The 20,398-nt window shown below is 41.2% G+C and overlaps 1 protein-coding gene across 1 annotated transcript in view; it reads left to right on the forward strand.

Moving 5' to 3' along the window:
- wasf2 (WASP family member 2) overlaps positions 1-19,559 on the forward strand; it is an 81,557-nt gene extending 61,998 nt beyond the window's left edge. The window contains exons 5-9 of the mRNA XM_072246187.1: positions 2,013-2,130; positions 3,643-3,773; positions 6,471-6,629; positions 14,923-15,440; positions 18,227-19,559. Of these exons, the coding sequence (XP_072102288.1) occupies positions 2,013-2,130; positions 3,643-3,773; positions 6,471-6,629; positions 14,923-15,440; positions 18,227-18,381 (1,081 nt within the window). The 3' untranslated portion in view covers positions 18,382-19,559. The remainder of the gene's footprint in view (positions 1-2,012; positions 2,131-3,642; positions 3,774-6,470; positions 6,630-14,922; positions 15,441-18,226) is intronic.
- The last annotated feature ends 839 nt before the right edge of the window (positions 19,560-20,398 follow it).

Genomic DNA, 20,398 nt, shown 5'->3' on the forward strand with positions numbered 1-20,398 from the left:
ATTTCCAATCTCCTGTCTGCATTGTGCCATCAAGTACATTTCTCAGAATTCAACTGAAAACTGCATCCTCAATTCCTTTTGTAACACACAAAATACTGGAGGAAATCTGCAGGTCAAGCAACATGTAAGCGTTTATGCTTTGGGTCGAGACCCTTCATCAGATCCTGAGGATAGTTGCTGCCTGACCTGCTGAGTTCCTCCAGCATTTTGTGTGTTTCACTCTGGATTTCTAGCAGCTGCAGTCTCTTGTGTTTACTCAATTCCTTTGTTCGGGCAGCAATGATTTCCTGGCTATTGACTGAAGTTGTCTGCTTTGAGAACTTCCATGTGTTTGCAAACCACTTTCAAGTTTTCGCCTTTATTGTGATCGTCTTGTCCACTGGTGTATTCTGCCAGATTCTCCCTCCAGGTGTGATGGATTGCAGCATTGTTCAATTGCTAATTAAATCGAAGTTCTGTGTCACAAACATTTTCAGCAGGAAGTCTGCAGGTGCTGGAAATCCAAAGCAATACACACAAAATGCAGGAGGAATTCAGCAGGTCAGGCAGCATCCATGGATATGAATAGTTTCAGGCTGAGAGCCTTCTTCAAAACTGAGAGGGAAGGGGGGAAATTCCTGAATAAAAAGATGAGGGGAAGGGGAAGGAGGCTAACTGGAATGTGATAGGTGAAGCCAGTTGGACAGGAAAGATAAAGGGCTGGAGAAGAAAGAGTCTGGTAGGAGAGAGTGAACCATAGGAGGAGGGGGCCCAGGGGGAAGAAGTAGGGTCAGAGTGGGAAATAGAGGAAAGTTGGGGGGGGGCGGGATTTGTTTACTGGAATTCATGCACTCATTTACTTCTATGCCTCCTGTTACTTTACAATCACTTCTATATTAGCCCGTCTAGGACGGCCAGTCGAAGTGCACAGGTGTTTCAGGAGAAAGGTGTATTTGATCTTGACTGGTTGTTCCTTCTGACTTTGGATTGTCCTGCTATATTTTTTGTTCACTGAGAACAAAGACATAATGTAGATGCTTATACATAAAATGATTCACTCAGCTCTTGAATGACAAATTCAATCAAGCTACACTTTCATCGTCTCACTGTGTTTCACCTTCCTTTATCAGATTCCAGAACATGCACCTCTTTGTATTCTACTTATCACCTTCCAGCCTCTGACTTTCCTGTCCCCCACTTGGCTGTGTCTGCTTATCACCCCCCTTCCTCACCTGGCTCCGTTCATCATCTGCCAGCTGCTGCCTCATCCCCTTCCTGTAGTCATCGCCAACAATAAAATTGTCAGGTGACCCCAACCATTATCAATACTCTTCAGAGGTTGTCTGCCTGACTTCAGTGGTTGCATAACCAGGACTTGTGATTTGCACCGGCCGCTCATACGACCATCCACACCTGCTCCCATGGCTTCATGTGACCCTGATTGGTGAGGGAGGGGAGCATGAAGAGGGTGCTAATCTTGCCCAAGGGTGACCTGCAGGCTCGTGGAATGAAGGAGTGCCTTACACCTCCTTTGGTAGAGACGTATCTCTACCCCACCACCCAAATCTACATATTAAAGTTTAAATCACAAAACTATTATTAGGCAATTATTTTTAATTTGTGGACTCTACGGAATTCATTTTCTCAACAGCTTTAATTCCAATGTGTCATAGTTGCATAACTCTGCTGCATTTCCTGTCAGGAATGAAAGCAAAGGAACAAGCCTTGGAGGGATGTTTAAGCAGGGCCTTTTGGTAAAAGATCCACTTTATATCAGGAGGAAGGAGCACCATACACCTCCTTTGGTGGAGACGTATTTCCACCCTATCACACACTTTTTGCACTAATTTTATTAAGCTATATTTATTTTTTATTGTGACTTACAGTATTTTTATGTATTGCATTGTACTGCTACAACAAAACAACAAATTTCATGATGTGGTAGTGATATTAAACCTGATTTCTGATTCAGTTCTTTTGAAATCCTTGTAGCCTTTCAGATTCTGATGATGTTAACATTTTTTTTGTTACAGAGAGGATGGAAAAGACAGCCTTAAGTTTTACACTGATCCTTCTTACTTCTTTGACCTCTGGAAAGAAAAAATGTTGCAGGACACAAAGGATATCATGAAAGAGAAAAGGAAACACCGGGTACTGTATTATTATTTAGCCTTAAGAGTGAATGTGCCCTTCGTGCATAGTATCTGAATTCTTTACAGTTAGGAACTGCTCTATTAACATTCTCACTTAGTTGTTTAGTTATCCCTGGTATTTAAAATGGAGAGCAGCTTGTCAGTATTAAACTCTGGTCTATTTATACCACTGAGACAGGTGGAAGTTTCTTTTAAATGAACACTGTCTCAACATACTATACACCTTTGTTATATAATCTTCTAAAGCTCTTGGTGGCCCAGTGGCTCTTCCAATCTGTAACTGGGTGGCTCTAGATCAACCTGCTCTGAATTTCAAAGTATATTTATTATATTTATATAATAAAATATATTTATTTATATAATAAATAATATATATTTACTATCGGTATGTATACTATATACAACTTTGAGATTGGCCTCTTTACAGGCAGCCTCAAAACAAAGAAACCCAATAGAACCCATTAAAACAAAAGAAGACCCTCAAACACCCAGTATGCAGAGAGAAAAGACAAATTGCACAAACAGAAAAAGTAAGCAACTAGCATTCAGAACGGAAGTTCACAACAGTGAGTCACAGCCGTGAAGCCAGTCGTCACTGCAACCGATTCGGGAGCCCATTAGTTGCAGGCCACAGCCTGGTTCAGTGCAGAGACGAATAAACCTTGCAGAGCAGCGAGCTGAAACGGCCTGCCCCTGGCCTCTGGCCTTGACACCCTGACCTTTACATTCTGTTCCAGTGTCTGAATCATTCAAACCTCAGGTTGTTCTTCACCCTTAGACCAGGGACCTGCTGCTTCAATACGCTCTCGGGCCTGAGGCCCGCCACCTTGTGTCTTTCCTCACTCAGGCTCGGGCCTTGACTCTGCCTCACCTCATTGCTACCGCATCAAATTGTCTCCACATCTGCTCCAGCAATGGCCGTGCATTAACTCATTCCCCTCTCTCCAGCCCAAACCCCGCCGCCTGATTTGGCTTATACATGCCACAGTGCAACCATCCTGCACCTTCAAGACTTCAGTTCACACTGTAAAAATGCCAGGTCGTACAGGCAGTTCAAAAGCTCCACTCCGGCAGGGAAGCCACAGACTGGTGTTGGCAGTGATCGTTTCCCAGATTAATTTAGTGTATGGTTGTTTTCTGTGTTTTGTTTGCTGCCAGCAAGTAGTAACTGAGCTTCACCAGTGCTATCTTAACCAGAAACATACCAGCAGAGCAATAGCTAATAGATCATCCCCTGTAACACCCACACTGCAGGGGATTATATTGTACACCCCTATTATTTAAAATCTGTGTTTTCAATGTTAATTGCATAAATTTTGTTCCAAAGCAATTAACTGATAAAAAATAATTGAATGCAAATGAGATGTCATTCATTACTCACTTGTGGTCACACTTTTAAAAAACATATATGTTTCATTGTATGATGAATTTGCTTCCTCCTGGGTTGTCTGAAGATCAGTGTTCCGGAGCATTACAACTAAATCTATTTTCAATGCTGTTTGACATCTAGAAAGAGAAAAGGGAAGTTTCAAATAGAGGAAATTTGAACCCACGGAAAATTAGAACGAGGAAAGAGGAATGGGAGCGGTTGAAAATGGGCAAGGAATTCGTGGAAGCAAAATCTGTTACTGAAGATTCCATGTAAGTTTTGCTGTTACTTGAAACTGACATCGTGCTTTGACATTGTGCAGTGGTAATCAGTTTATGACAAAACAGTATAGATTGAGTGTTGACAAGCTCCTCTATTCTTCACTCTGGCCTTTTACCTTTTCTCGTCACCTGCCTATCACCTCTTCCCAGTTCTTCTCCCCTTACTTTTCTCTCATGGTCTGTTCTCCTCTCCTATTAGATTCCTCCTCCTCCTGTTCTGTACTTTTTTCATGTATCAGCTCCCAGCTTCTTTCTTCCCTCTCCCCACCCCCCTTCCCCTTCCACCTGGCTTCACCTGTCACCTTCTAGCTTGTCGGTCTTCCCCTTGCGCCACCTTACTTGGGCAAATTTCCCCTTCCTTTCCATCTTGTTTTTGCCGAATTCAAACTCGGAGTGATTTTCTTCAACCCCATCCCTTCAGGATTGAAGCCACTCTCAGATTTTTAGTAGACATTGCTCTGTACGGAAAATTGTATTTTATCTGTTGCCCAATAACAATAGATGGTCTCTGTTCTGATTAAGGATCTTGGCCCAAAACGATGTTGCCTAACCTACTGAGTTCCTCCAGCATCTTGTGTGTGTTACAAACTGCCACCTTTGTCCACTCAACTTTGCTTCCGGCATGGATAACACTAAAACAGTCTTACTAACTGTTGCTTATCTGAGGGGCATTGAACCAAACTGCTGATGCTGCCTCAGACAACTGCAGTGTAGAAACCCGATAACACATTTCAAGAACTTGCAATCAAGGATATTTTTGAGGCAGATCCACATCATAAGCATTTTCCTTCAATTTGAATGGTTAATGTGAGACAGTACAATATAAAGCAAATTAATTTTAAACATGAGATTCTGCAGATGCTGGAAATCCAGAGCAAAACACGCACACAATGCTGGAAGAACTCAGCAGGTCAGGCAGCATTTATGGAAATAAATAAACAGTCCATGTTTTGGGCTGAGACCCTTCTTCAAGGCAGGACAGGAAAGGAAGGGGGAAGGTGCCAGAATAAGAAGGTAGGGGGAGGGGAAAGAGGCTAGCTGGAAGGAGATGGGTGGAAAGGTAAAGAACTGGAGCAGAAGGATTTTGATAGGAGAGGAGAGTACAAGATAGGAGAAAGAAGAAACGGGGACCCAGATGAGACGATAAGCAGGTGGGGGGGGGGGTGGCAGCATGGGGAATTGAAAAAGACAGAGGTGAAAAAGATCACTGGGAATTGGAAAAATCAATGTTCATGCCATCAAGTTGGAGGCTACCTCAAAAGAATTTACTCCTTCAATCTGTGTAGCGGAAAAAGTTAATCCAAAATCAAAACAGAACAATTGCCACCAGCCTGCAACCCCACGGATTTGTTACACTTGCGTGACCAGCCCACCACTCCAGTAATTGTTCCACAGAGTCGAATTCCCTATTCTTATCTTTTATTAGCAAACATACAATTAAACATTATTGAATGTTATCTCAGCAAAGATGTAGCCTCAGCGGTCCCAAGGTACAAACTGCCACGAATGCGCAACTTATTCCCTTCTCTTTTACCATACCCCCACTCGTGACTGGTTAGCAGAGTGTACATAGCAAACGTACAACACACCTGCAAGTGTGTGACACGGCTGCTATACTGAGAGTGACCTCACCGTGGCAGAAGAGATGCAAATTAATTTGTTGCATTCATCCTGTGAATGCTAGCACATACTGTGAATGAAGAAATTGATTACATAACAGTGAATAACATATGAATGCAACGTTTGCTTACTTATTGCCCGTTATGCCACTTAGGGCAGCAATGAAGGTCCTCCATCTCTGGCGGTGTTCAGGGCTTCCTTCATCGTGTCAGTAGCTTCCTCTCAGTTTTCACTACTGTCAGTCATGCAAGTTCCGGGTAGAGACTCAGGAATACCGTCACACTCAGATGTAGAAGGATTCTTCATTGCTGTTCCCATAACAATTCCATTTTACCAGTCAGGCTTATTGGCCCTGAGTTTACCGCCCCCCCCCCCCCCCCCCAACCTATATAACCATATAACAATTACAGCAGGGAAACAGGCCATCTCGGCCCTTCTAGTCCCTGCGGAACTCTTACTCTCACCTAGTCCCACCGACCTGCACTCAGCCCATAACCCGCCATTCCTTTCCTGTCCATATATCTATCCAATTTAACTTTAAATGACAACATCGAACCTGCCTCAACCACTTCTGCTGGAAGCTCGTTCCCACAGCTGCCACTCTCTGAGGAAAGAAGTTTCCCCTCATGTTACCCCTAACCGTTTGCCCTTTAACTCTCAACTCATAAATCTCCCCCACTCTCAATGGAAAAAGCCTATCCACGTCAACTGTATCTATCCCCCTCATAATTTTAAATACCTCTATCAAGTCCCCCCTCAACCTTCTACGCTCCAAAGAATAAAGACCCAACTTCTTCAACCAAAGGACCAGTGGACCACTCTTAGCCTGTCTCTACCCTTTGACCTGTTTGGCATGGGTGACCCTACCAAGAGCCAAAGCATGAAGCCCTGACTCCAGCCAACACAGCTCTCTGGGTCGTTGAGGCACACAAGCCTCCAAACCCAACGAGAAGGCTGTGGTCCTCTTGGAGGAACATCTGATTGCAGAACATGATAAAATGCAGCTGCAACATTCGAGGAGCAGACTTTTACATTTGTGTATTTATGGTTATTTGAACTGCCTTTCAGCTCAAACGCCAATGAAATCTGTTCTAATGGAAGTATAGGCTCAAATGCCAACGAGGAGCTTGCTTACAGAACACATGGAGTATATCGTGATTCAGTCAATTCACCTTCTCCTCCAATGTCACCAGGAGCTGACTTGCCTCCACCACCGCCTGATTTTGGGTAAGATCAATTAACAGGTATACGAGTGGGTAGAGTATACGCTTTGGCATCCGATAATGAAAAGTTTTCTTTTCAATCAAATAAAGGTGTGAGGTAAAATTTGCTCATTTATTCAGAGGAAGCTTAGATTTATTTTTCCCATACACATCGAAACAGAAATATGCCATTGTGTCAAGAAACATTGAATAGGTTAGAACTTTATTCCTTGTAACATAGAAGATTGAGAAGAGATTTGATAGAGGTATACAAAATTATGAGGGGTACAGATTGGGTAAATACAAGTAGGCTTTTTCCACAGGTTGAGCAAGACTACAATCAAAGGTCATGGGTTAAGGGTAAAAGGCGAAAAGTTTAAAGGGAACATGAGGAGAAACTTCACTCAAACAACAGGAATTCTGCAGATGCTGGAAATTCAAGCAACGCACATCAAAGTTGCTGGTGAACGCAGCAGGCCAGGCAGCATCTGTAGGAAGAGGTGCAGTCGACGTTTCAGGCTGACTGTTAGCCCTGACGAAGGGTCTCGGCCTGAAACGTCGACTGCACCTCTTCCTACAGATGCTGCCTGGCCTGCTGTGTTCACCAGCAACTTTGATGTGAGAAACTTCACTCAGAGGGTCGTGAGGATGTGGAGCGAGCTGTCAGCGCAAGTGACGTATGCAAGCTCAATTTCTTTCTTTTCTTTTTAAATCTTCTTATTGAATAAGTATACAAAAGGGTAAGCCATATAGGCACTAATACACTGTTAGAATATAATAAAATTACAGGAGATATTAATACAAAAAAAAGATACAAACAATGTAATTTAAACATAACGTACCAAGGTAACATAATAGTATACTAATTTTTATATATATATATCAATAGAGAAAAGAAAAAAAAAACCCCAAAAAAAACCCACCGTGCAAATAACTAAAAGCAAAGCAAAGCAATGGGCTAACTTAAAACCAAACAGAGTTAAAAAACTTAAAATCACGTCCTCAATCCCGACCTCCATAAAAAACAGTAAAAAAAAACAAGAAGGGTATATATTACATTAAATGAAAATATTGAATAAAAGATCTTCAGGTCTGTTCAAATTTAAATGAGGAATCATAAAGATTGCTTCTAATTTTCTCCAAATTCAAGCATAATATCGTCTGAGAAAACCAAAAAAAGGTAATTGGAGCATTAAGCTCTTTCCAATGTTGTAAGATACATCTTTTCGCCATTAAAGTAAGAAATGCAATCATTCTACGGGCTGAAGGAGAAACATTACTGGAAATTTTAGGTAGTCCAAAGATAGCAGTAATAGGGTGAGGAGAGATATCTATATTCAATACCTTGGAAATAATATTAAAAATGTCTCTCCAAAAAGTTTCCAGAGTAGGACAAGACCAAAACATATGAGTTAAAGAGGCTATCTGCCCCGGACATCTATCACAAAAAGAATTAATATGAGAATAAAAGCGAGCTAATTTATCTTTGGACATATGTGCTCTATGAACAACTTTAGGGAATGTTTAGCACAGATAGAGGAAGTATTGACTAATTGTAAAATCTGCCCCCAGTCATCCACGGAAATAGTAGATCCCAATTCTTGTTCCCAATCTGACCTAATCTTATCAAATGGAGCTTTCCTAAGTTTCATAATAATATTATAAATAATAGCCGATGCACCTTTCTGACATAGATTAAGGTTAATTATAGTATCTAAAATGTATGTAGGAGGAAGCATTGGAAAGGAAGAAAGTATAGTACTTAGGAAATTTCTAACTTGTAGATATCTAAAAAAATGTATTCTTGATAAATTATATTTATTAGATAATTGTTCAAAAGACATAAGGGGACCATCTAAAAATAAATCCAAAAACTGTGAAATACCCTTAGTCTTCCAAATTTGAAAAGCACGATCCGTAAAAGAGGGAGGAAAAAATATGTTACCTAAAATAGGAATCGCTAACCCAAATTGGTTAAGATCAAAAAATTTTCTGAATTGAAACCAAATACGTAAGGTATATTTAACTATCGGGTTAGACACCTGTTTAAGGCGTTTCAAATCAAAAGGAAGAGAGGAACCTAAAATAGAGCCAAGTGTATAGCCCTGAACAGATTGCAATTCCAATGCTACCCATTTAGGAATGGATAGTATATCGTGGTCAAGTAACCAAAATTTCATATGTCGAATATTAATTGCCCAATAATAAAATCTAAAGTTAGGTAATGCTAAGCCTCCATCTCTCTTAGCTTTCTGTAAATGTATTTTACCCAGTCTCGGGTTTTTATTTTGCCAAATAAATGAAGAAATTTTGGAGTCAACTTTATCAAAAAAAGATTTTGGAACAAAAATTGGTAATGCCTGAAATATATATAAAAATTTTGGCAAAAAAACATCTTAACTGCATTAATACGACCAATCAAAGTTAAATATAAAGGAAACCATTTAGATGAAAGTTGAATAATATGGTCAATTAAGGGTAAAAAGTTAATCTTAAATAAATCTTTGTATTTACAAGTAATTTTAATCCCAAGATATGAAAAATAATTATTAATCAATTTAAATGGAAAGTTATGATATAAGGGAAGTTGTTTATTAATCGGGAAAAGTTCACTCTTACTAAGATTTAATTTATAACCTGAAAAAAGACCAAATTGTGCTAATAGCTCTAAAACAGCAGGGATGGATTTTTGGGGATTAGAAATATATAAAAGTAAGTCATCAGCATAGAGTGATATTTTATGGGACTTTAAGCCCCGAGTTATCCCAGTAATATTTGGAGATTCTCGAATGGCAATTGCAAGAGGTTCTAATGCAATATCAAATAATAAAGGACTAAGAGGACACCCTTGTCGAGTACCTCGAAAAAGAGCGAAAAAAAGTGAGCTTAGAGAGTTAGTACAGACCAAGGCCACAGGAGAATGATATAACAATTTAATCCAGGATATAAATTTCGAGCTAAAATTAAACATTTCAAGCACCTTAAATAAATAAGGCCATTCTACTCTATCAAAAGCTTTCTCAGCATCTAAAGAGATAACACACTCAGGAACATTTTGTGAGGGGGTATAAACAATATTTAACAGTGTGCGAATGTTATAAAAAGAGTAACGACCTTTAATAAAACCCGTTTGGTCTTCCGAAATAATAAAAGGAAGTACTTTTTCTAATCTATTTGCTAATAACTTAGAAAAAACTTTAGAATCAACATTTAATAAAGATATTGGTCTATAAGATGCACATTGAGCAGGATCTTTATCCTTCTTTAATATTAGAGAGATTGACGCTCTATTGAAAGATTCAGGAAGTTTACCAAGTTTTAATGAAGCCTCAAAAACCCTATAGAGCCAAGGGATTAATGAAGGTGCGAAACATTTATAAAATTCTACGGTAAACCCATCAGGGCCAGGAGCTTTCCCCAAATTCATAGAGAAAATAACATTCTTAATCTCATCCGTGGTAATGGAAGTATCTAACATAGAAGACATATCCTGTGAAATCTCAGGGAAGTCTAGATTATCTAAAAAATCATTCATATATTTAGAATCTCGAGGAGATTCTGATTGATATAAGGAAGAATAAAAATCACAGAAAGTTTGATTAATCCCCACATGATCAAATATCAGTCGGTCATTTTGGTTATAAATCTGATTAATTTGAGATTTAGCATAATTAGACTTCAGTTGATTAGCCAACAGTTTGCCAATTTTGTCACTGTGTACATAAAATTCACTTCTTGTTTTCTTTAATTGGTTTACAATCGAGGACGAAAGTAATAAACTGTGTTCCATTTGAAGTTCAGTCCTTCGTTTATATAACTCCTCAGAGGGAGCTGTAACATATTTCTTATCAATTTCCTTAATCTTGTCCACGATTGCCAACTCCTCCTGCTTCAGCTTCTTCCTCAAAGCAACAGAATACGAGATAATCTGACCACGAATATAAGCTTTAAAAGTATCCCAAAGAATGTTCACAGAAATATCCTCTGTATAGTTAATTGTAAAAAAAAGATCAATCTGTTCATTCATAAAGTTAACAAAGTCCGAGTCCTGAAGCAACAGCGAATTAAAATGCCATTGTCTATTATTTTGTGTATTGGCCTGAATTTTAATAGAAAGCTTAAGTGGAGCATGATCCGAAATGGTTATAGAGTCATAATCACATTTAATCACTGAAGAAATAAGATGAGAATCAATAAAGAAATAATCAATTCTTGAATAGGAATGGTGAACATGTGAAAAAAAAGAAAAATCTTTTTCCTGAGGATGCAAAAAACGCCAAATGTCCGTCGACCCAGAATCAGAGAGGAATGAATTATTCAAAGTTGCGGATTTATTAGGTAAGGTCCGTAGAGGAGCCGAACGGTCCAAAGCTGGAGATAAACAGGTATTAAGATCTCCGCCCCAGATCAATGAAAACTCATTCAAATTCGGGAACTGATTGAATAATGATTTATAAAATTCCGGACAGTCCATATTAGGAGCATAAACATTAACCAAAACTACCTTTTTATTAAATAGTAGACCACTAACCAATAGAAATCTACCATTCGGATCAGAAAAAATATCATGTTGTATAAAAGTAACTGAGGAGTCTATAAAAATAGAGACGCCTCGAATCTTAGCGTTGGAGTTTGAATGAAACTGTTGTTCCTTCCAGAATTTAAAAAAACGTAGTCTGTCCCCCCTCCGCACATGGGTCTCTTGTAAAAATAAAATTTGTGCTTTAAGTCTCCGGAACACTTTAGAAACTTATTTCCTTTTAATAGGATGATTAAGACCATTAGTATTCCAGGAGACATAATTAATAATAGACTCCATAAACCCTAAAGTCAACCCGCATCAAGGAGGATTGACGATAGGCTCGACCCACGAACCCGGAAAGGGAACAGAACAAATAAGAGAGACCGGGAAGAAGAACGCAACCAATACTTCAATAGTGTACATAGCCCAAGAAGAAAGAAACTAAAACGTGAAGCCCCTCCCTCCACCCCCCACCCCATGACCCCAAGGCTAAATCTAACGCAGACCAGCCCGAAAGAAGCAAGCACTAAAACTACCCCCATGACTTCCGGTATACGCTCCCTAAAAAAAGTGTAAATATAAAAAAGATCAGCTAGTTATAAAACAGTAAGAGAATAAAAAAAGATAACCCAATTAAAACAAACACTTAATATAACAGAGTAAAAGCCAGAAAATATAAAAAAAACCGCAACAAACCCCAGACCCTGTAAGTAAACAAAACAAAAAAAAAAGATTATTGACATAAACTAGTTATGAAAACCTACAAAACAAAGTAGATTTAAAAAAACTACACAATTTAAGGCCACAAAGGAAATACGTAAAATGACAGTGAGGGAATAACCACCCAGAATCCCCTGGGAAAAAGAAAGGAATGACGCAGTTAAAAAAAAAAGTTTAGCAACCATATTAAATAATCAAAAATAAACTTTTCTGCCCATATAGGACAAAAAAAATTAAGACTGACAAATTCACAACCTCTGATCAATGGAGATAGTTAAAAATTACGATTAAGATGTTGAAGGTGAAAATTGATCCAGATAACTTTGGGCATCCATTGGAGATTAAAAAAAACGGAGGGCTCCATCCAATGTACGAATCCTTAAACGTGCAGGGTAGAGCAGCGCTGGTTTTAAATCCATCTTGTAGAGTTCCGACATCACAGATCTGTAACGAACCCGTTGATCCCGGATTGGTTTACTGAAATCCTCCACGAATCGGAACTTAAGATCCAGAAAATCAACGTAACCTTTAGATCGAACGAAACAAAACAGTTTCTCCTTGTCTTGAAAGTAATGAAAACGTAAGAGGACATGTCGAGGTTTATCTGACCTAAGCGAGTATGATGGAACTCTGTGAACACGATCCAATAACGATGATTGGTCAGGAAATACAGTAGGAGATGCATCTTTTAAAAGTTGAGAAAAATACTTCATAGGGTTATCAGATTCAACAGCTTCACGCACCCCAATCATTCGAAGATTCTGCCGTCGCATTCTGGATTCTAAGTCAGAGTTTTTAAAGGTCAGAAAGTCGAGTTTCTTCTTCATTACATTAATTGTTTCTTCAATTTTCTCCATCTTGAGCTCACTTTGTTGCGTAGATTTTTGAAGATCAGATATAACCGACTGATGTTCCGTAATAGATATTTGTATCTTCTCGATTGAATCGGCAATTTTCTGGAAACTAATTGAAATTTCCTCACGAATCAGCTCCGTAATAGAGGTTGAAATTTCCCTTTGAATTAGCTCCGATATAGCTTTCAAAGTCACCGGTGGTTCAGTCGGAGGGAAATCGGTACCTTTCGGTCTACCCGGAGGTTTGCCGTCCTTCCCGTTTTTTCCATTCTTAGACATAGCAGACCTTAAACGCATCCGATTATCAAAGAGCCCAATTTGTTTCAAATTATTGTAAAAGTCGATGCCTTAATGGTTAATTAAAATATAGCTGATCATAAGAAGAAAAACTCAGAGGTAATGGAGTGAGTCAAGAATGCGACTTCACTCCATGAGCGCTACCGGAAGTCTCAATTTCAACATTTAAGAGAAATTTGGATAGGTACATGGATGGTAGGGGTATGGAGGGCTATGGTCCCAGTGCAGGTCAATGGGAGTAGGTAGACTAAATGGTTCGGTACAGACAAGATGGGCCAAAGGACCTGTTGCTGTGCTGTACTTCTCTGTGAGTCTATGGCCAACAGAGAGAACATGTTGGGGACAGTTCACAAGTGTCACCCCAGCACCATCATGGCATGCTCACAACTTACTAGTCTTAACTTGTACATCTTTGGAGTGTGGGAGGAAATCGGATCACCCGGAGGAAACCCACAAGCTCGGGGCCAGAGCATACATTACAGAGTGCTTGGGGCAGCAGGGGTTTAACCCCAGTAGCATAACAACATGAGCAGCTGCAAAAGAAGGGTTGGGCGTGAGGCTAGCAGCCCCATCCCATAAAGGCTCAGAGCTACAGAACTGCCTACAGAATTTCCAGAGACCTCATCCCTGGGCAGGGTAGGATCTTCAGAGATGAGCTACATCTGGGGACAACTTGAAGGACTGTCGCAGGACATAGGACTCCTGCGAGCTGCTGTTGGCTGCCCATGCCCCAGTAAGAGTGATGGACTTGAGGAGTAGCAACATGTTACTTGCCAGCACCGGTGACCGTACCAGCCTTATGGTTATTCTAGCAAGTTTGAACAGCGTCCTGTTGCACTGGTCTTCAATGATATTATTGTTTTTCTTGTATTTACTGTGAATTCTGCAAGAAAATGAATCTCAGAGTTGTATATGGTAAGGTGTACGTACTTTGATAATTTACTTTGAACTTTGGACATTGATACTGCAGCTTACTAGGGAGGCCCTCAGGTGCTCGGGGTCAACCGTGGATGTTGCATCCTAAACACAAAATAATCTGCAGATGCTGGGGTCAAAGCAACACTCACAACACGCTGGAGGAACTCAGCATGTCGGGCAGCATCAACCCGACCTGGATCAAGATGCTGCCCGACCTGCTGAGTGCCTCCAGCGTGTTGTGGATGTTGCATCCTAGCCGTCTGTTATACGCGTGCCCGGACAGTGCAATGACGAGCAAGCTGTTGCCCCGGCAACAGGCTCCCGCTCTCCACGCGGCTGAGGAATCCAAAGGAGTGGCAGAGACTGATACAGTTTGGCACCAGTGGCATTGTGGGAGTTGCCAGTCAGCACTGAACGCAACACAGGACTGCCTTAGGGATCTCATCACCGGTTATGGCCATGGAGTTTACTTCTGAAGCCCTCCCCGTGAGTGGATATGGCTGCAAGGCAGCGGAAATTCAAGATCAGAGTTATCCTTACTAAATGAGCTGCCAACCATGGTTGGTGAGCCCCATCTACCCGAAGTAACTGGTCTTAAGGTGACAGCACCCTGCCCTTCCCCTTTCTCCTCTCAACAGAGGCGGTTCAGCTGGGCTTAGCAGCTAAACCACAGGTGAAGGTCAGGAATTGGACTTGGTTGTATTCTGCCTAGGTACTTGGATAATAAAGTAAACCTTTGAACCTTTGTAATTTATAGCAATTTGTCTTTGTATTGTACTGCTGCCACAAAACACCAAAGTGGACGTCGATGATAAAGCTCATTCTGACCACCAGGACCAAACAAACTTGAAGATGCTTGTAAATCATTATTACTCCAGTGTCTAGAAGATTTATTGATAGTTTTACGTGGTGGTAACAGCTCAGAGAATGTGTAGTGTTGCAAGGTTGTTCCAGTGAGTGTTCAGATTGTACATCTCGCCTGACTGTGTTTTCTTTTCTATTTGTAGTTACGTCATGGACAAGCAGGACTCTTCAGCCCTTAAAAGGACCAGTGTTGTCAGCCCGACTATTCCTCCTCCAGCACCTCCCTCCAGTCCACCGATGGGAGGTGAACTTTCACCACCTCCGCCACCAGCCCCAACTCAACTACCCCCGCCACCCCCATACATGGGGCTCGAGGGGCCTCCTATCTCTCCCCCACCACCGCCTCCCTCAGTTTCCCCAATGCAGTTTAACCAGCATTTCTCCAATGATGCCCCCTCAGTCCCTCCTCCTCCACCTCCTCCCACTGATCACTCTCCTGCTGCCCCTGCCCAATTCCCAGCACCGGGAGGAGGTGGGGCTGCTCCTCCTCCTCCCCCTCCTCCTCCGCCGCCCCCTGGCCCACCACCCCCCGGGCCCACAATGTCATTTGGAGGTGGCACGGTGCCACCCCCCCCACCGCAGTCCTCTGACTCAAAGCCGAAAGCAGCTCTGCCGCCTGTGAGTGATGCCCGGACTGACCTGCTCTCAGCCATTCGGCAAGGTAAAACTGGGTGTAAAGACATTTGCTTTTATTATTTGTCCCATGAGCATCAAAAATTACGGTGAACTGCAGTGGGACATGCACAATGCTGGAAGAACTCAGCAGATCAGGCAGCACCTATGGGAGAGTGAGCCCCCTAATGTAATAACTGAACAAAGTCAGCTGAGACACTGAAGCTAATAGATATACAAGTGTTTATTCTTGCAAAAACAAGCAGCAGGCATCATACTGGGACACTCTTAGAAGAAGAGGTCTGCTCGACACAATATTAAATGACATTTTATATGCTAAAGATCAAAGGTAACAAGACAATTCCACAGTTACAATGTATCTACAATGCTTCCTTTGAACTACATATAGTTTTCAAACGCCATCTTCTTCGCACCCACACTCCAGACACCCAGAATGAATGTTAATCCTCACAGACTGTGGGCTGCAGTCATGCATATGCAGGCATCTCAATAGACAGTGGGTGCAGGAGTAGGTCATTCGGCCCTTCGAGCCAGCACCGCCATTCACTGTGATCATGGCTGATCATCCACAATCAGTATCCAGTTCCTGCCTTATCCCCATAACCTTTGATTCTGCTATCTTTAAGGGCTCTATCCATCTCTTTCTTGAAAGCATCCAGAGACTTTGCCTCCACAGGCTTCTGGGGCAGAGCATTCCATATATCCACCACTCTCTAGGTGAAAGAGTTTTTCCTCAACTCCGTTCTAAATGGCCTACCCCTTATTCTTAAACTATGGCCTCTGATTCTGGACTCACCCATCAGCGGGAACACGCTTCCTGCTCCAGCGTGTCCAATTCCTTAATAATCTTATATGTTTCAATAAGATCCCCTCTCAGCCTTCTAAATTCCAGAGCATACAAGCCCAGTCGCTCCAATCTTTCGACATGTGACAGTCCTGCCATCCCGGGAATTAACCTCGTGAATCTACGCTGCACTCCCTCAATAGCAAGAATGTCCTTCCTCAAATTTGGAGACCAAAACTGCACACAGTACTCCAGGTGTGGTCTCAAGTCTGATTGTTGTAAGCTGCGCTTTAAATTCAATCTTCAATCTCAATTCAATCTAAAGATTGACTGCTGGTGAAATTAATATTTGGTATACACTCTAACTCCAGAATACGCCCTAAAAGGGAGGAATTAAAAACAAGTCAACTTCTCAGGCCATAGCCCCTTATCAGAATTCTTTTACCCTGAACTTCCAGCACCTGCAGAATCTGTTGCATCAGTGAAATGCGTTGTTTGTGTCAATAACCGATACAGTCAAGGATATGCTAGGAAAAGCCTGCAAGTATCACGTCTCCGGCGCTGATGTAGCATCCCCACAACTTTACAAACATGCCACTCTGCTTTCATTGGGTTATACTGAAGATCTCGGAAGGTTAGAGTGACAAACAATCTGCTGGAGGAACTCGGTGGGTTGGGGTGGATCTGGAGAATTTAGTTGAAACCTATCGAAAATTGGAAGGCCTCGATTGAGTGGATGTGCAGAGGATGTTCCCTATAGTCACTATAGTATTCAGGGGTTCCCAGCTTGGGCTCCATGGGCCCCTTGATTAATGGTATTGGTCCTTGGCATAAAAAAGGTTGGGAACCTTTAGTATAGTGGGAGAGTCTAGGATCAGAGGGTACAGCTTCAGAATAGAAGGAAGTCCCTTTAGAATGAAGATGAAGAATTTCTTTAGCCAGAGGGTGTTATATTTGTGGAGTTCTTTGTCACAGATGACTGTCGAGGCCATGTCATTGGGTATATTTAAAGTAGGGGTTGATTGGTTCTTGATTTGTAATGGCGTCAAAGGTTACTGGGAGAAGGTGGGATAGTTAATGAATCAGGCATGATAGAATGGTGGAGCAGACTTGTTGGACTGAATGGCCTAATTCTGCTTGTATGTCTTATGGCTTTATAGATGTAACTGAGTGCTCAGTTATCAACATAGAACATGGAAGCGTACAACACAGGAATGGGGCATTCGACCCACAATGTTGTGCGAAATCTACTAAAAAGAAAATCAAAAAACCCCAACAACTAATCTCTCCTACTTACACAATGTCTATATCCCTCCATCTTCCTCATGTTAATGTGCCTATCCAAACATCTCTTAAAAGCCTCTAATATATTTGCGTCTGCCACCACTCATGCAGCACGTTCCTGGTATTCACTACTCTGAGTTTAAAAAAAAAAACTTGCCCCTCACACCCCTCTCGCCTTCAATGCATGCCCTCTGGTACTAAGCATTTCTACCCAGGGAAAAAGACACTGCCTGTCTACTTCATCTATGCCTCTCATGATCTTACAAACCTTTATCAGATCTCCTCTCAGCTTCTGCCAAGTGGGATTGAACGTGTTCAAAGGATACACCTGATTGGAGCAGCAAAACTAATCCAAAATCAAGACAAAACAATTGCCACTAGCCTGTAACTGCCATGGGGTTGTTATTATTGCATGACACTCCCTCAGCTCCTTCATCCAATGAAATGATTGTTTCAAAGTGTTGAATTCCTTATTTTGAATCTTTATTAGCAATTAGTAAACATACAATCTTGAAGCAATGAATTTAAACGTATCCAAGTGTAAGCTAAGCGTTACTCAGTGATATTAAGTGGTCAGCAAATATATGACCTCCACCGGTCCTGAGTTACAAGCTGCCACGAAATAAGCAAGAATACGAAACTTATTCCCTTCGCTTTTGCCATGCCTTCAGTCATGTGACTAGTTACCATAATACAGAATACATGGCTCCTACACTGACGTCTCACCCCTATTATGTATTCAATAGGCTTCCAGCTTCGTAAAGTTGAAGAGCAGAGAGAACAGGAGGAAAAGCGGGACCGTGTTGGGAATGATGTGGCCACAATCCTGTCACGCCGTATCGCAGTCGAGTACAGCGATTCCGAAGAATCAGAATTCGATGACGAGGAGTGGTCTGACTGAGCTGAGCAACACCAACACACCAGTCACCAGCAGCCAAAATTCTTGTTTTAAAAAGCCAAACCATTCCCAACAACGCCTCTCCACATAGGCGTAGTACTCTAACGTGTTATTTGCACAGGCTGCGAATGTGTTGGGGAAGATGTTGACAAGGAAAACACTCGGTATTATAATCAGGCGGATATCAAATGAAGTGCCACGTATATGATTCAGCAGGAAGATAGCTAAGTGTGTTACAGATCACTGGATTATTAAAATGGAAGCAGTTTGCTGCCTTGTTTTAGATTGGTGGTGCACACGATTATCCAGTAATTGGAGTAATGTATTTATCAGCCAATATTTTTATTAATGGTATACTGCTTTTTAATCAAGTACAGTAGCTAGAATGAGATTCTGTAATCTGCACACAGTAAATATGTATATGCGGTTATAATGAATCCATATTCACACATTTGCCAGTGATGAAAGGTTTATATATATTTTTAAGACGTTGCTATAGACTTAATAAATCTCCAAGTAATCAAACCAATTTGCCTGTTGTGTAATTAGCATCACCAAAGTGCATTATGGGGGGGAAATTTACATGGAACCTGTCTTTGTAGAAATCTCCTGACTTTTAACCATTTTAATTTTTGAATATGGCATACTGGTGCCAAAACAAGATACCAATTACTTGTATTAATTGCCTGGTAAGGAACCTGGCCAACCAAAAAATGACTCTAAATGTTATGAGAGTGCTGCAATTAAATCTTTGCTTTGTTTACATCAGTTTATGGGTGTTTCTAAATCTTGCTTATGCAATCAATTAATAATCTTTTGTGAAGAGGGACAGCTTCACTGGCAAACTATGCAAATTTAGCACTAGTTAGACTAACTGGTTTAATTATTTTTAACACAGTAGGGTTCAAATTGCCCTGATCTAAATTTATCAGGTTATTTTCATTCTGCTTTGGGGTAAAATTTTGTAATAACATGTTCGTAATCACATAGCTGGGTTGCTATTTTATAATTTCCTCCCCTCTTTGATGTTTCTAAGAAGTGGGGAATTGCATTTGATTTCCTGGATTATTCCAAGTAAATGTGCAGCCAGAAATGTATTTAATTAGAACTTTATGTAACTAAAGTTTGCTATGGATATCAAAGCCTTGAAATAAATGATTTACCAACGATGTAAAATTTAATTGATTTGATTTTGTTTTCCAACACGCACACTAGTGGCCACTTTGTAAGGTACACCTGTACACCTCGCTAATGCAGTATCTGATCAGCCTATCATGTGGCAGCAACTCAATGCCTAAAAGCATGCAGACATGGTCAAGAGGTTCAGCTGTTCAGACCTAACATTAGAATGGGGAAGAAATGTGATCTAAGTGACTTTGACCATAGAATGATTGCTGGTGCCTGACTGAGTGGTTTGACTACCTCAGAAACTGCTGATCTGGGATTTTCACAATTACAGTCTCTAGAGTTCAGAGAATGGTGTAAGAGACAAAAAAGTGAGTGGCAGTTCTGTGGGCAAAAATGCTTGTTGTTGAGAGAGGTCAGAGGAGAATGGTCAGACTGGTTCAAACTGTCAGGAAGGTGACAGCAACACATGATTTACTGTCACCTTCCTGACAGTATGAGCAGCAGGTGCATATCACAACTTCTGGTTACATGACCACTGATGCCAGGTAGACAATCTCTTGCAAAGGCAAACCACTTCTGTGGAAAAATTTGCCAAGAGCAATCATGGTCATGGAAAGAGCATGATCATCCTCGCCCTACAACACTTTATCTAAACCCCTCTGATCACCCGCGCCCTACGACACTCTACCTAAACCCCTCTGATCATCCGCGCCCTACGACACCCTACCTAAACCCCTCTGATCACCCACACCATACGACACCCTATCTAAATCCCTCTGATCATCCACGCCCTACGACACCCTACCTAAACCCCTCTGATCATCCACGCCCTACGACACCCTACCTAAACCCCTCTGATCACCCACACCATACGACACCCTACCTAAACCCC

The sequence above is a fragment of the Mobula birostris genome, chromosome 29, assembly GCF_030028105.1.
Source record: "Mobula birostris isolate sMobBir1 chromosome 29, sMobBir1.hap1, whole genome shotgun sequence".
NCBI classification, from domain to species: Eukaryota; Metazoa; Chordata; class Chondrichthyes; order Myliobatiformes; family Myliobatidae; genus Mobula; species Mobula birostris.